We start from the raw sequence: 15,501 nt of genomic DNA, 5'->3' as shown, positions 1-15,501 counted from the left end.
CTTCACCCCCAGAGGCACACTCCATTGTCTTTCGAGACAGATGGATGCCAACAAAAAAATTATTGTGCATTGTAAGATTCAGAGAAGTGCACATTTTTAAGATGGGCTGCGTTCTGGTTCACATACCTTTCTGGAACGTGCAAATTAGGTGGGTTCACCTTGAAATGCGAGCTGAATCAAATTTCTTCTACTCCCTATTCCCAGACAAAGCCCCTTCCCCCTTTTTATCCTCCCTTTGGCTTTCTCCCAAATGCTGGTCTCTTCTTTATTCATCCTTTCACACATGAGCTCAGCTTTACAGCTGCAGGCACTCGGCCTGCCCTTTGCCCAGTTGCATCTCCAGGGACGCCAAATTCTGCCGTGTCAACAGATTTGCTGGGGAGGCCTGGAGACGGTGACCATGACGTGGGCAGAGGAGAAAGACGGTGCCTCCATTTCCTTGCCCACGCTCTCCCCTGCTGAGGGGAAACTACGAGCAAACTCAGCCTCCTGAGCTCTCGACACCTGCGATGCTCTAAAAGCCTTCCAGGGGAGGAAGTTCACAATACAGCCTTCATCCTGACGTCAAGAGAGGGTTGGCTGTGGTCCTGTGTTATGGAGCACAGCCCTCTATTTGAAGGCCTCCTGAAATGCTGCCTGGTCCAAGTCTGCCTTAAAGATCAGGCACTCAAAGAAGAAGAAGAGTTTGGATTTGATATCCCGCTTTATCACTACCCTAAGGAGTCTCAAAGCGGCTAACGTTCTCCTTTCCCTTCCTCCCCCACAACAAACACTCTGTGAGGTAGGTGGGGCTGAGAGAGTTCAGAGAGAAGTGTGACTGGCCCAAGGTCACCCAGCAGCTGCATGTGGAGGAGCGGGGAAGCGAACCTGGTGCACCAGATTACGAGTCCACCGCTCTTAACCACTACACCACAAGTCACTTATCCACAGCATCTGGACCACAGACTTAGCAATTGCAAAGGTTCCCTGATCGCAGTTTTCCCTGCTAAGATGAAATGCATTGCATTTCTATTTAAAGGGTGATAATTATTTCTAAATATGCACCTCTCTCTCTGTGTGTGTGTGTTTTTTTTAAAGACTTCCAGAGTACAGTTCTAAGGAGAACGAAGCTCTGGCATATATCTCTAGGAATTAAGCCCTGTATCACCCCGACGCCAGGCCTTCCCATCTGACGAAGCCTGAGGGAGGCCCACAGCACCTGCTACTCACCTACAACCATGATGTTGAATTCGAAGCCGGTCTTCATGGTCTTGATCCGCATCTGGTCCATCACGGCCTCGATCCCCACATAGCCAAAGAGCTTCTGGTCTCCTGTGCTAACGGAAGGGCCATCCCGGGATAGCTGCTCTCTGGCCGGCTGCTCCTCCATGCTCCTCCGCTGAGGCTCAGGGCTACTCTCTGAAAGCGGAAGAGAGAAGGGAAACCTGAACCAGATACTCCAGGTGGGACGGGAGTTCCTCCACGCGACTTACTCTTCCCCTTCTTCTCGATCTGGTTGCTCTGCTGTACTTCTGAGAATGAGTATTGTGCACAGAACAGAAAGTCAGTTTAACTGACCAGACTGCTTTATTTCTCTCAGTCCCTCAAAACAGAGGGGTCTGTGAGCCACCAGCGGTCTGTGAGCTTCATTCAGGCAGTCCATGGCGTGTCAACAGCAAGTATTCATATTTATTTCTATCTGTATTCCAAATGCTTTCTTTTCTTTCCTATATTGTATTTTATTGCACTACAGCGCAAATTGGAATACAATGCAAGAAAGAAAAGAAGCAACATGGATACAATTAAACATCGCACAGCACATTGCAGGCAAATAATAAAGAGGCCCGACAAGACCACCTGCAAATTTCTAGTGGTCCATATGTGTGCACGCGTATGTGTGAGGTTTTTGGGAACTATTGTCCTAAAAGAAGCAGGGGTGCAGCTTTCAAGGAGACAGGGAGCCCAACGCTGAGCCTGGGCTGCCTACTCTTCCTATGTTCACCTACGGAACTCAAGGCCACAATGTGAGGTGATGGCCACCAGCTGAAATGCTGTTCAAAAGGATTCAAATTCACAGAGGAGGAGGTTGAGGCTACATGCTGATGGCTGCTGGACACAATGGCAACAGGGAACCTCCGCGTTTGGGGTAGTCTATCTCTGAATATCCCTGAATGAGGGACGCGGGTGGCACTGTGGGTTAAACCACAGAGCCTAGGACTTGCTGATCAGAAGGCCGGTGGTTTGAATCCCCGCAACGGGGTGAGCTCCCGTTGCTTGGTCCCTGCTCCTGCCAACCTAGCAGTTCGAAAGCACATCAAAGTGCAAGTAGATAAATAGGTACCGCTCCGATGGGAAGGTAAACGGCATTTCCGTGCGCTGCTCTGGTTCGCCAGAAGTGGCTTAGTCATGCTGGCCACATGACCCGGAAGCTGTACGCCAGCTCCCTCGACCAATAAAGTGAGATGAGTGCCGCAACCCCAGAGTCGGTCACGACTGGACCTAATGGTCAGGGGTCCCTTTACCTTTACCTATCTCTGAATATCTGCTAGTGGGGAGCAACAGCTGGAGAAGGCCTTCTTGCCCTTCTCATGCGCTTCCCAAAGGCATCAGGTTGGCAAGCACAGGAATCAGGGGCGCTGGACTTTGGTCTGTATCCAGCAGGGCTCTTCTTTATATTCTCTCCCCCCTACAAGGTCTGTTTGCAGCATTTGGGACATTTTAGTTGAGAGAAAAGGCTAGGAAGAGGGGACATGACAGAGGCATATAAAATGGCACGAAGGAATGGGTCAAGTTTTTCTCACTCTCTCATAACACTTGTGGACATCCAATGAAGTTAGAAGATTCAGAATAGATGAAAGAAAGTCCTTCACAGAGCATGTATTGATGGCCACTAACTTGGATGGCTTTAAAAGAGGATTGCACAAATTCAGGGAGGAAAGAGCTACCAAGAGCTACCAGCCTCTGCTCCATGGAAAGAGGTGAAATTTCTTCTTAATACCAGTTGCTGGAAATCACAGGAGGGGAGAGGGCTCCAGTGCTCAGGTCCTGCTTTAGAGTTCCCCACAGGCATCTGGGTGGCCACTGTGAGAACAGGATTCTGGACGAGGTGAGCCACTGGCCTGATCCAGCAGGAGCTTCTTATGTTCTTTCCCCGCCACCTCCTATACTTAGGTTTGCATGAGACCCGAGGAGAGAGAGCAAATCGTGTTTCAGTTCCACTGATTTCAATGTGTCTGCTCTGAGTAGGCCTAGAATTGTATGCAGTCCCCCTGCTTCTTTTATCTCACTTCCAGAGAGCCTCCAAAACTACCAGGGGAACTTTGCAAGGTAGGGATCTCTATTTGCCCCCTAGCCATGGGGTGAGGGGGAATGGCCTTGACAGCATCTGACAACTGCACTGCAGCAGGGCCTCAATCGCGGCCAAGGACACACAATGTTCTGGAGTTGGAAAGGACCAAAGGAGTCATCTTCCAGCAATGCAGGAACCTTTTGCCCAACGTGGGGCTCGAACCCACAACCCTAAGATTCAGAGTCTCATGCTCTACTGACTGAGCTAGTATGGACATAGTACTAAACCCATCTAGCTTAGTACTGTTTACACTGACTGGCAGAAGCTCTCCAGGACTACTGGGAGATGCCGTAGACTAGGAATAGGCAAACTCAGTCCTCCAGATGTTTTGGGACTACAACTCCCATCATCCCTGACCACTGGTCTTGTTAACTAGGGATGATGAGAGATGTAGTCCCAAAACATCTGGAGGGCCGAGTTTGCCTATGGCTGCCGTAGACGGAACCTGGGGCCACTGCATGCAAAATAAAAACACTACCACTGCGCTTCTCTCTAGCAACATAGGAAACTGCCTTATACTGAGTCAAATCAATAGCCCATCTAGCTCAGTATTGTCTACACCGACTGGCAGTGGATCTCCAAAGTTAAAGGGAAGGAATTTATTCCAGCCCTGCCAGGAGCCCCTAGGGATCGAAACTGGGACCTCCAGCAGATGCTCTATCATGCAGTGATGACATCTTTGCTCTACTGAGACAGACCTTTGCTACAACTAGCTCAATGTTGGTTATGCTAGCCACCCTCCAACCCTTTCAGGCCCACTTTTAGCCCCAAATGTGCATATGACGAGCCAATTCTTAATTGCTTACCATATTGTTGCACAGCGGTAGTGCTGCTCTTGCGACCCAGTAGCGGATTCTGACTCCAACAGCTGGAGACCAATGGCCTGCCCTGACAGGCTGTGCTCCCACCCCAGGATTTCAGAAAGGGGTCCTACCTGGCGATGCCGGGGATTAAGACCTTTGCACGCAAAGCAGATTCTCTCCCATACAGCCGCAGCCCTTCCCTCTGCAGAGTCAAATCCCCGGTCCATCTAGCCTTAGTATACTACCTACACAAGCCGGCAGCAGCAATCCAGGGTTACAGGCAGGACTCACTCTCTCCCAGTCCTACCAGGAGATGCCGGGGATTGAACCTGGGACCTTCCGCATGCAAGGCCGGTGCTCTCCCACTGAGCTAGGGCCCTTCCCCTGCAGCATGCTCATTGGGAAAGAGACCCAAAAGGGGAAGTGGAGGAATACACACGGCTCTGCAACTTCCCTGGCAACGGCAGAGGCAGACCCCGGGGCTCGGAAGAGAAGCTCAGCAAACAGATTGGAATATGTAGCCAGGAGGTGTCAGTGGTGGGGGGCAGGGGGGGGTCTCCACAGGGCTGTGCAGGGGGCTGGTAGTAAGCCAAGGGGTTTGGGAGCTCTGCCGAGGCAGCATCTTACAGAGCAAGCGGAGATTTTCTCCCCCACCCCTCCAGGATCAGAGAGAGAGAGAGAGAGAGCTCTCCAGACAAGCAGACCTGCACAGCCTTTCTCAATCTGTGGGTCCCCAGATGTTGTTGAACTACAACTCCCATCACCCCTAGCTAGCAAGGCCACAGCTCAGGGATGATGGGAGTTGTAGTCCAACAACATCTGGGGACCCACAGGTTGAGAACCGCTGCGCTAGAAGTTCCTGCACCCTTTATGGGGAAGACACAACTCCAGCTGCAAATATAAAGCTACACGCAGATATATGGGAAATGGGGGGGGGGCGGAAGCCACTGGCCCAGGGGCATAACACGGCCCTTGGTGACCCTCTCTCTGGCCCTTGGGTCTCTTCCCACACCCTTTCCCCCTGGGCTGCACCCTTTGCTGGTCTTACTTCATGCCCTCATTGGGTGTTTATGTTTGCCTGAAAATGTGTCCTTGAACTTGCCAGGAAATAGGATAGAGAGGGAGCATCCCTCCCCTCCAACACGTCGAAGGGAAAAACCAGGACGCCATCTTCCTCTCTTTTCTTGCAAGAGCACAGCAAGATATTTTGGGTGCCATGATTTTGTGCAATTCCACCTCGCGATTCCGCCTTAAAAAAAGTGTTTTTTCAGGGGGAAATCACGTGAGACCACAGCGCCTCAAATGGCTGCCGTGCCCTCACAAGGAAAAATGGGGCGTCCCATTTTTACCGGGACAGTTGAAGGGCGCGAGGGAGGCGAGAGTATGTGTAGAAACCAGCCTGCTGTACAAAAGGTAGAATTCGCATTTGTGACTCTGGCTCCTTTTGCCTCTGGCTGCATCCACTGCCACCAGCACATGGCCCTCAGAAGGTTGCTGGAAAGGGAATGTGGCCCTCTGACTGAAAAAGCTTCCCTGCCCCTAGCCTTGGCCCTGAGATCATGCGGGGCGTGAGATGGCATTTCTCAACAGAGCCCACAGGATGGGTGTGAGGGAAGAAGGAACTGAAGAAAGGAAGATGCCGCTTCACCCTGAAATCTGCACAGCATTTCTCAGCAATTAAAGCACAGCAATGTTTGAGCCAAACTTCCAGGGATGTCGCAAATTTGTCACTAGACTGTCACTAGAGGCAGCTGGGGGGGGGGGACCCATTTAGATCAGGGCTGTGCGGCTGGAGTAGGGTGGGTTTAACCCTTTCCCCTCTGTGCTGACTCCCTGATTTGAATACAGCTGCTATTAACATTGTACCTGTCTTTTGGCCCTTTCTATAGCTGCTTCAGGGGGATGACTCAAAGTTGGAAAAACAGCACTGGGGGGAGGAGCTAAGTCCTCTCCCCCAGCAAATGGCACAGATCCCACCCCTCCCTGCTCCTCTAGCTGCTTTCAATGGAAGTAAAAAACTGTTGTGAGTGCAAATCATCAATCTCCCACAACACACGCACTGAAGACTGGATAGCTCAGTTGGTTAGAGCATGGTGCTGATAATGCTCAGGTTGCAGGTGGTTGGACTAGAATATCCTCGGGTCCTTTCCAACTCTATGATTCTAAGTAGTACAGTAGTACCTCGTGTTGCATACGCTTCAGGTTACATACGCTTCAGGTTACAGACTCCGCTAACCCAGAAATAGTACCTTGGGTTAAGAACTTTGCTTCAATGTGAGAACAGAAATCATGCTCCGGCGGCGCAGCAGCAGCAGGAGGCCCCATTAGCTAAAGTGGTGCTTCAGGTTAAGAACAGTTTCAGGTTAAGTACGGACCTCCAGAACGAATTAAGTATTTAACCCGAGGTACCACTGTACTGAACTCTGCCCCTTTCGGAACCCCGCCCCCCACATCACCATTCTAGGATCCTGATCTGGACCGGGTTCCCCTCTCTTAGAAATTTATGGGGTGGGGGGTGAAGAAGCAGAAGCAGCTTACACTGCAAAAATGATACGTAGTTTGGCCGCAAAGTGGCCTGAGCCTCCACTGCCATACCTGCGTGCTCATTGGGTACGTGACCTTGCAGCCGCTGTTCACGTGGAAAAGACAAAGCGGAAGAGAGGCGTTTGTAATGCAGATGAGCATTCTTGGCCAATCGGAGACTTTCCATTTGCACAACAACCCTGATTATGCACTTGCATTCCCAGCAGATGTAGGGCCCGCTTCTGCCTGCTAACTCTCCCTGCTCAACAAACACACACTTGTCTGCCCTGGCACACAGTATCACAGAGGAATTAGGCTTCTGAATTCCAGATCCTGAGAACCACAAGCAGACAGAGCACTGTTGCAAATTATGTCCTGCTTTTGAGTTTCCCGAAGGCCTCTGGGAGAAGAGGATGCTGGAATAGATGGGCCTTTGGCCTGATCCATCCACAGCAGGGCTCTTCTTGCACTCATATAGTATTCAGCACAACTTCTTCTGACAACCACACATTCTCTCACTAAAGATCACGCTTTTCCCTCTCCAATAGACAATGCTGAAATCTCCCTCCTCCCACCCCCTTGCTCTGCAAACAGAGTCCGCCTTGCATGTCTCAAGCAGGGTGTGTCTTAAGAAAACTCAGCATAACCATTTCCCTTAAGAAGAAAAACACAAATAACCGAGTTTAATCTTGCAACAGAATAGTTACAACTCAAACATATTGAGCAACACTGGATGGGTGGTTAAGAGCTGGGAGGGCAGAGCGCAGGGGAAGGTCCCTGTTTCAATCCACGGCGTCTCCTGTTTGCCCCACAGGCCACTCCCTAACACCCCCCCTCCCTGCTCCCTTGGTCATGAGGTGGTGAGTGGAGGGGTCACCTTCTCCTCCCTTGAAAAGGACACAGAGCTGGAGGAGGAAGTAGGGAGAGTGACACTCAATGTGCTTTTCAAAGACTCACAGCTCATCCTTTTCCTCCACACATGTCTTCGCTTTAAAGCTTTGTGTATAAACAGTTTTCTTTCTTTCTTTGTCCTGGTGCATTCCCTGCGTTTTACAGCTAAATTGGAGCAAATGGCAACCCTCAGAAAATTCAATTACTGGCTGCTCCAATTCTGCAGCAAAAAACAGCTTTTTTTTCCAGGGGACCCCCCCCCCAACCCTGCTTAGACACAGAGCTTTAAAAGCCAGAACTGTGCTTAGAAATGAGGCACAAAGGGAAGTCTGGGTGAGCTGTCAGATGAATTCTGCCGGGATCCACCTATAACCAAGACCTCTTGGAAAAGTTAAGTGTGCACACACTCTGCCTTTTTCTCTGTGTGGTGGGCAGAGGAAAGGGACAAGAGGGGGGTGCCCATGACACTTCCTCAAAAATCAAAATGTGCCCCTGAGCCTAAAAAGGCTAGCAATCCCTGAGGCAGCTGGCAGTAGCAGAGACTTTGGAGAGTTGCTATCAGTCAGAGGAGTCAGTACTGTTCTAGGTGGACTGGAGGCCTGCTTCAGAAGAGTGTTCAGACAACCCCACAGCACAAAAGGGATGGGACTTTACATACTGACATATGTACTTAGATTGGAGCAGGGTGCCCCACCCTTTTGCATGGTAGAGGTACACGTCTACATCGGTACGTACACATAAACCATCTTCTTAATCACTGTCATCAACTGACAGGTTTCCCAAGGACACATTTAGCATTGCATATAATTTGGAGACTCAAGGGGGTGGCCGAAGCCCTGAAAAAGGTCACCCTGGACAACGTGAGCACAAACTAATACCCACTCACACAAAAATCTGTATAAAGGGAAAACGAGGCCATATGAGCCCACTGGATCAAGCTAATGGGCCATCCTGTTCTCACAGTGGTCATTTCCTTTGGGAAATCCCAGTAGAACCTGAGCACAAGGGTACTATGCCCTTCTGTGGTTTCTGGCAACCGGTATGACAGTGGTACCTCGGGATGCGAATGGGATCCATTCCGGAGCCCCGCTCGCATCCTGAATAGAATGTAAGACACGATGGTGCATCTGCGTGGGCCATGTTTTGCCGCTTCTGCGCATGACGTCATTTTGAGCGTCTGTGCATGTGCGAGTGGCAAAACCCGGAAGTAACACGCTCCGTTACTTCTGGGTTGCCGCAGAGCGCAACCCGAAAGTGCTCAACCTGAAGCACATTCAACCCGAGGTATGACTGTAATTTCTAACTGGTACACGGCTCAGTTGGTTAGAGCATGGTGTTGATAGTGCCCAGGTTGCAGGTTCGAACCCCCTATGGGATAGATGCATATTCCTGTATTAGATGATCCTCAGGATCCATTCTGACTCTACAATTCTATGATTCTATGGTGTTAACTGACCAGTTGTTTACCAGGATCTGGTCCCAGAAAAACCAGGACTGCTGCCAGTCAACCAGGGCAATTGCAACACACACTATTTTCCCTTGAAAGCTCACTTGCTATTATTCCTTATCCTCCCCGTATGGAGATGCAAACAGTCTGAATCAACAAGGTTCCTTCTCGCCAACTTCGGGCAGGACAGGCGCTAGTTCCTCACCCGCTTGGCCTTTACGGCTGGTTTCCACAGCAGCAGACGACCCAGGCCGAATCCAGTCAGTCCGGTTGTGCGCAGCGGGAAGAAAATAATTCGGCAAGAATGAAAACACGCACGCACACACACAGCGCTCGACTCCGTAGCCAAGTGGAGATGGCAGGGAGCCCTCAAGCTGTCAGCCGCTTGAAGCTTTTCCACAAACAACGGCAAGTTCCAGGGGGAAAGGGACCCCTCACACCAACAGCAGCTGGCGCCTGGGGAGGAGGAGGAGGAGGAAGCTTGCCAGAGCTTCGTCATCTCAAAGAAAGAAGGAAAGAGAGAGAGGAGAAGCCTCAGTTCTTCTTTTACGGTTTCTGCCCAGAAAGTCTTGCCCCTTAATCCCAGACACGTGTGGTGGTTGCTTGTGGCCACTTAGTGGGAAATGAATGAATTCCTGCACCCACCAAAAAGTTCATGCAACTTTTGCCAAGGCTATGTATGCACTAGCTGTGGAAGGATCTGCCCATTTTGGGTCTCTCAGTTTCTCATTTCCACCCCCCAGTCTTCATTTCTCGACATTTCTGTAGCAATCTGCAAATCTTACTTTGAAGAAAGTTTCCTTGTGGAAGTTCAGCAGTATTTCAGTGCAGATTTCTCTCCCAATATGCACTTTGGACTGATGGCTGTAAGCCATGCAACCTTCTGTGCCGTTTTAACTAATATATGCACAATTTCTACATACCTTATGTATCCATATTTTTTTTGTAAAGATGGGTCGGCTGTGCATTGTGAAATTCAAAGAACTGCAAATTTCAAAGGAAGGCTGTGCTTCAGTTCTCATATTGTTTCAGAAAGTGCAGATTTCATAGATTCACCTTTAAATGCAAACTGAAGCCATATTCTCCCCCTTCTTTAGTACGCACAATACAGTTAAAGCATCTTATTTCCCCCAAAGAATGCTGGGAGCTGTAGTTTACGAGTAGTGGGAACTGTAGTTTTGTAAAGGGTAAACTACAGTTACTGTGGTTATTGGGGGTGAAGTCACATGCTTTAAATGTATGGTGTGTACACAGTAAAAACTTTGGGCACAGAGAGGCAGCGGCTGGTCCCAGGGAATGGTATGAATGCAGGCAAAAGCATTGCAGTTTTCAGATGCCTAAGCAGGTCTAAGTCTGGTCCGTTCCTGGATGGGATAACTTCCATGATGGAAGAAAGGTAGGAAATAAATGCAATAAAATAATAACAATACTGTTGCCTACACATCTTGCTTTCAGGCTTCCAAGAGGCAGCTGCCTGGCAACATTTGGGAACAGAATGTTGGGCTAGATCAGGGATGGAGAAAGTTGTATTTTTTTAGCCTTAAGATCATGTTGTGTCACAGGCAACCCTTTGGGGCATCACTTGGCAGTGGTAAAGGTAAAGGTAAAGGGACCCCTGACCATTAGGTCCAGTCGTGGCCGACTCTGGGGTTGCGGCGCTCATCTCGCTTTACTGGCTGAGGGAGCCAGCGTATAGCTTCCGGGTCATGTCATGTGGCCAGCATGACTAAGCCGCTTCTGGCGAACCAGAGCAGCGCACGGAAACGCTGTTTACCTTCCCGCCAGAGCGGTACCTATTTATCCACTTGCACTTTGACGTGCTTTCGAACTGCTAGGTTGGCAGGAGCAGGGACTGAGCAACAGGAGCTCACCCCGTCGTGGGGATTTGAACTGCCAACCTTCTGATCAGCAAGTCCTAGGCTCTGTGGTTTAACACACAGCGCCACCCACGTCATTGGCAGTGGTAGGTGTGGTCAAAGACAAATATGTTGGAGATGTCACACACACACACACACACACACACACACACCCTCTCTCCAACTTCTATCCAAGGAAGCAGAAGACTTCTTCACATTTCAGGGACAAACCGCACTGGAGCAAGACAGTTTGAGCTTATCACACTGATCCTGGTCTGACTGCACTGGCTACCAATTAGTTTCTGGGCCCAATTCAAAGTGATGGTTTTGACCTATAAAGCCTTAAACAGCTCAGGACCACCTCTTTCCATATGACCCTACCTGGACCCTGAGATCATTTTCTGAAGCCCTCCTTCGTGTGCCTCCTCCTCGAGAGGTCCAGAGGGTGGCAACACGAGAACGGGGCCTTCTCTGCAGTGGCTCCCTGTCTGTGGAATGCTCTCCCCTGGGAAGTTTGCTTGGCACCTTCATTATACACCTTTAGGTGCCAGGCAAAAACGTTCCTTTTTCACCCGGCCTTTGGTTGATTTGATTAATACCCTATGCCCTTTTAAAATGTGGGGTTTTTTTGGAAGGGGAGGGGTTACTGGGTTGTTGTTTTTATTTTGTTTTTTGTTGTTTTACATTTTGATTTTGTTTTGTTAACTGCCCTGAGACCTCTGAGTATGGGGCGGTGTATAAAATCAAATAATAATAATAATAATAATAATAATAATAATAATAATAAGCAAAAGGGACTTGAGGGCACAGAGCAGGGACAATGAGGGTGTGTGGCCTGGGGAGAGTTCAGAGGGCCAGTTTGAGAGGCCTTGAGGGCTGTGTTTGATACCCCACCCTCCCCGACTAAGATTCCTCACTTTTCAATAAGACAAACTTATGGTGTGATTCAACAGGAATCATCTTGTGTTCCATAAACAACCAGGGCTGACCTGCTCAGGTTCCACTTTCTTAGGGAAATCCAAATACCATTTCCCCAGCAACAGCAGCTACAAGCCCAGAAGTGAAACAAGGAAGTTTTCCCCAGAGACTTTGGCACTGCTGCTGTTTTTATTTTACTGTTCCCATATGAAAATTACATACATACATACATATATATATATATATATATATATATATGCTTTCGTAGATTTTCACGGGTATAGGAATGCAGGTTTTGGTGTCTTCGGGTGTCTTCCCGTGTAAGAGTCGGGGTGTCTGTGCGACGTTTCGACGAGGTCTCACTCGTCATCTTCAGGCTGGTGCTTTCGGCTTCTTGTTACTGGAACAGAGCAGAGTCTGGTGTTTGAGTTCTTATAAATACTGTTGAGGGGTGTGGTGTATAGCCTCCAACGTTCTGGGCAGAGAGGAAGTTCCTAGATTAGTGTGCCTTTTCTTCTTTTGTTCCTTAATTACTTGAGGGATATCTTGGGTGATTTCATGAGTGATATTCTGAATATCACTGGGTGGGTCATTAAGTGTAGATTAGTTGCTAAAGCTTTCGTGTCTTGACCTATTGAGCTTGTGAAGAGTTTTTCTGAGAAGATGGCTGTGCTGCATTTAGTTGTGCTCTGGCTTGGCTTCGTGTATAGGGGCGAGCTATGGTTTTGTGCCTTGTGCCAGCCAGATCTGTGTAGGGATTGCAGGGGGGTGCAGCATCAGGAGGTGCCACTATAGTTTGGTTACTGGATGGAGTCTGTAATATGTCTGTGGAGAGGGTCTGGGTTTGGGTCTGGTGTGGTTGATTGGTGACGGCGTTCTGTGTGCCTCTGGTTCTGGTGTCGGTTTTTGTGGGGAGGGCTAATTTCCAGATGTCTGGCAGGCGGGACGTGTCGTCACGCTTGTTCATGTTGTGAGGGTGTTTCTCTATCTCGATGGCTTCCATGATTATTCTCTTGTGGTGATGTTCCATGTTAAAGAGCAATTTGGAATCTGCAAAATTAATTTCGTGTCCTGTTTCTTTCATGTGTTGGAAAAGAGAGGAAGTTTTTTCTTCTTTTTTGACGGCATTCTTGTGTTCTGCGATACGTGCATTTATTCGTCTGTTTGTTTGTCCAATGTACGTGGCTGGGCAGACTTTGCAGGGTATTTCATAGACCCCTTGGTTTTCCAGCTGGATTTTGTCTTTTGGGTTTCTGAGGATATTGGCTATTTTTTGGTTGGTGCAGAAGGCTGTTTTGATATTGTGTTTATGGAGGATTTTGCTGACTTTGTCTGTAGTGCCCTTGATATAAGGAAGGAGGGCCATGCCATTGTTTTCTTCTGTGTCTTGGTTTTTGGGGGGTGTTTCTTTTTGGATTAGCTTCGTAACCCTGTTTTTCTGGTATCCATTGGCGATTAACACATTTGAGAGATTCTGTAACTCAGTTGTCAAGTGGTCTTTGTCAGCCAGGCGTTTGGTTCTGGAGATGAGAGTCTTGGCTACGGAGTTTATTTGTGCAGGGTGGTGGTGTGATTGTGCATGTAAGTAGCGGTTGGTGTGTGTTTTTTTCCGGTAGATAGTGTGTCCTAGGGAGCCATCAGGTTTTTTGTAGATTAGGACGTCAAGAAAGGGGAGTTGGTTGTTGTCTTCTATTTCCATAGTGAATTGTATTTTGGGGTGTAGGCTGTTGAGATGTGTGAGGAAGCTATCTAGTTTTTCTTTCCCGTGTGGCCAAATTACAAAGGTGTCGTCAACATATCTGAGCCAAAGTTTGGGTTTGTGTTCTGACTTGTCTAAAGCATTGGTTTCAAAGTGTTCCATGTACAAATTTGCGATGACCGGTGAGAGGGGTGATCCCATAGGTGCTCCTTCTATCTGTTTGTATCTTTGTCCATTGTGGATGAAGTACGTGTTGGTTAGGCAGTGGTTGGTCAGGTCCAGGATGTATTTGGGGGGGTTGTATTTGTTTTGAATGGCTGTCAAGGCTTCATTAATGGGCACTTGAGTGAAGAGAGATACAACATCGAAGCTCACAAGTAGGTCTGGAAAAAACCACCAAATCCAAAATAAAAGCCTCTCCTATCAGTGAAGAAATCCAGCTAAGAATCATCCCCAGAGAAAAATCATCCAGATGCCCCAAACTCTACGGTCTCCCCAAGATACACAAAGAAGGAACACCACTCAGACCAATAGTCAGCTCCATAGGCTCACCTCTACAAAATCTCGCTAAATTTCTCGCTAAGCAACTTCAGCCCTATGCAGAATCCATCGCTTCACACGTTACTAACTCCTTCCAGTTCATAGAAACAATAAAGAAACAATACCTACATCCCGATGACCTACTTGTGAGCTTCGATGTTGTATCTCTCTTCACTCAAGTGCCCATTAATGAAGCCTTGACAGCCATTCAAAACAAATACAACCCCCCCAAATACATCCTGGACCTGACCAACCACTGCCTAACCAACACGTACTTCATCCACAATGGACAAAGATACAAACAGATAGAAGGAGCACCTATGGGATCACCCCTCTCACCGGTCATCGCAAATTTGTACATGGAACACTTTGAAACCAATGCTTTAGACAAGTCAGAACACAAACCCAAACTTTGGCTCAGATATGTTGACGACACCTTTGTAATTTGGCCACACGGGAAAGAAAAACTAGATAGCTTCCTCACACATCTCAACAGCCTACACCCCAAAATACAATTCACTATGGAAATAGAAGACAACAACCAACTCCCCTTTCTTGACGTCCTAATCTACAAAAAACCTGATGGCTCCCTAGGACACACTATCTACCGGAAAAAAACACACACCAACCGCTACTTACATGCACAATCACACCACCACCCTGCACAAATAAACTCCGTAGCCAAGACTCTCATCTCCAGAACCAAACGCCTGGCTGACAAAGACCACTTGACAACTGAGTTACAGAATCTCTCAAATGTGTTAATCGCCAATGGATACCAGAAAAACAGGGTTATGAAGCTAATCCAAAAAGAAACACCCCCCAAAAACCAAGACACAGAAGAAAACAATGGCATGGCCCTCCTTCCTTATATCAAGGGCACTACAGACAAAGTCAGCAAAATCCTCCATAAACACAATATCAAAACAGCCTTCTGCACCAACCAAAAAATAGCCAATATCCTCAGAAACCCAAAAGACAAAATCCAGCTGGAAAACCAAGGGGTCTATGAAATACCCTGCAAAGTCTGCCCAGCCACGTACATTGGACAAACAAACAGACGAATAAATGCACGTATCGCAGAACACAAGAATGCCGTCAAAAAAGAAGAAAAAACTTCCTCTCTTTTCCAACACATGAAAGAAACAGGACACGAAATTAATTTTGCAGATTCCAAATTGCTCTTTAACATGGAACATCACCACAAGAGAATAATCATGGAAGCCATCGAGATAGAGAAACACCCTCACAACATGAACAAGCGTGACGACACGTCCCGCCTGCCAGACATCTGGAAATTAGCCCTCCCCACAAAAACCGACACCAGAACCAGAGGCACACAGAACGCCGTCACCAATCAACCACACCAGACCCAAACCCAGACCCTCTCCACAGACATATTACAGACTCCATCCAGTAACCAAACTATAGTGGCACCTCCTGATGCTGCACCCCCCTGCAATCCCTACACAGATCTGGCTGGCACAAGGCACAAA

General features: G+C 48.4%; 1 protein-coding gene across 1 annotated transcript in view; it reads right to left on the bottom strand.

The window, feature by feature from the left end:
- SEPTIN12 (septin 12) overlaps positions 1–15,501 on the bottom strand; it is an 85,396-nt gene that overhangs the window by 29,030 nt on the left and 40,865 nt on the right. Inside the window, exon 4 of the mRNA XM_082199082.1 lies at positions 1,210–1,398. Within this exon, the coding sequence (XP_082055208.1) occupies positions 1,210–1,398 (189 nt within the window). The remainder of the gene's footprint in view (positions 1–1,209; positions 1,399–15,501) is intronic.

Source organism: Podarcis vaucheri, assembly GCF_965113315.1.
Source record: "Podarcis vaucheri genome assembly, chromosome: 14".
NCBI classification, from domain to species: Eukaryota; Metazoa; Chordata; class Lepidosauria; order Squamata; family Lacertidae; genus Podarcis; species Podarcis vaucheri.
This window is presented reverse-complemented; position numbering and strand designations above follow the sequence as displayed.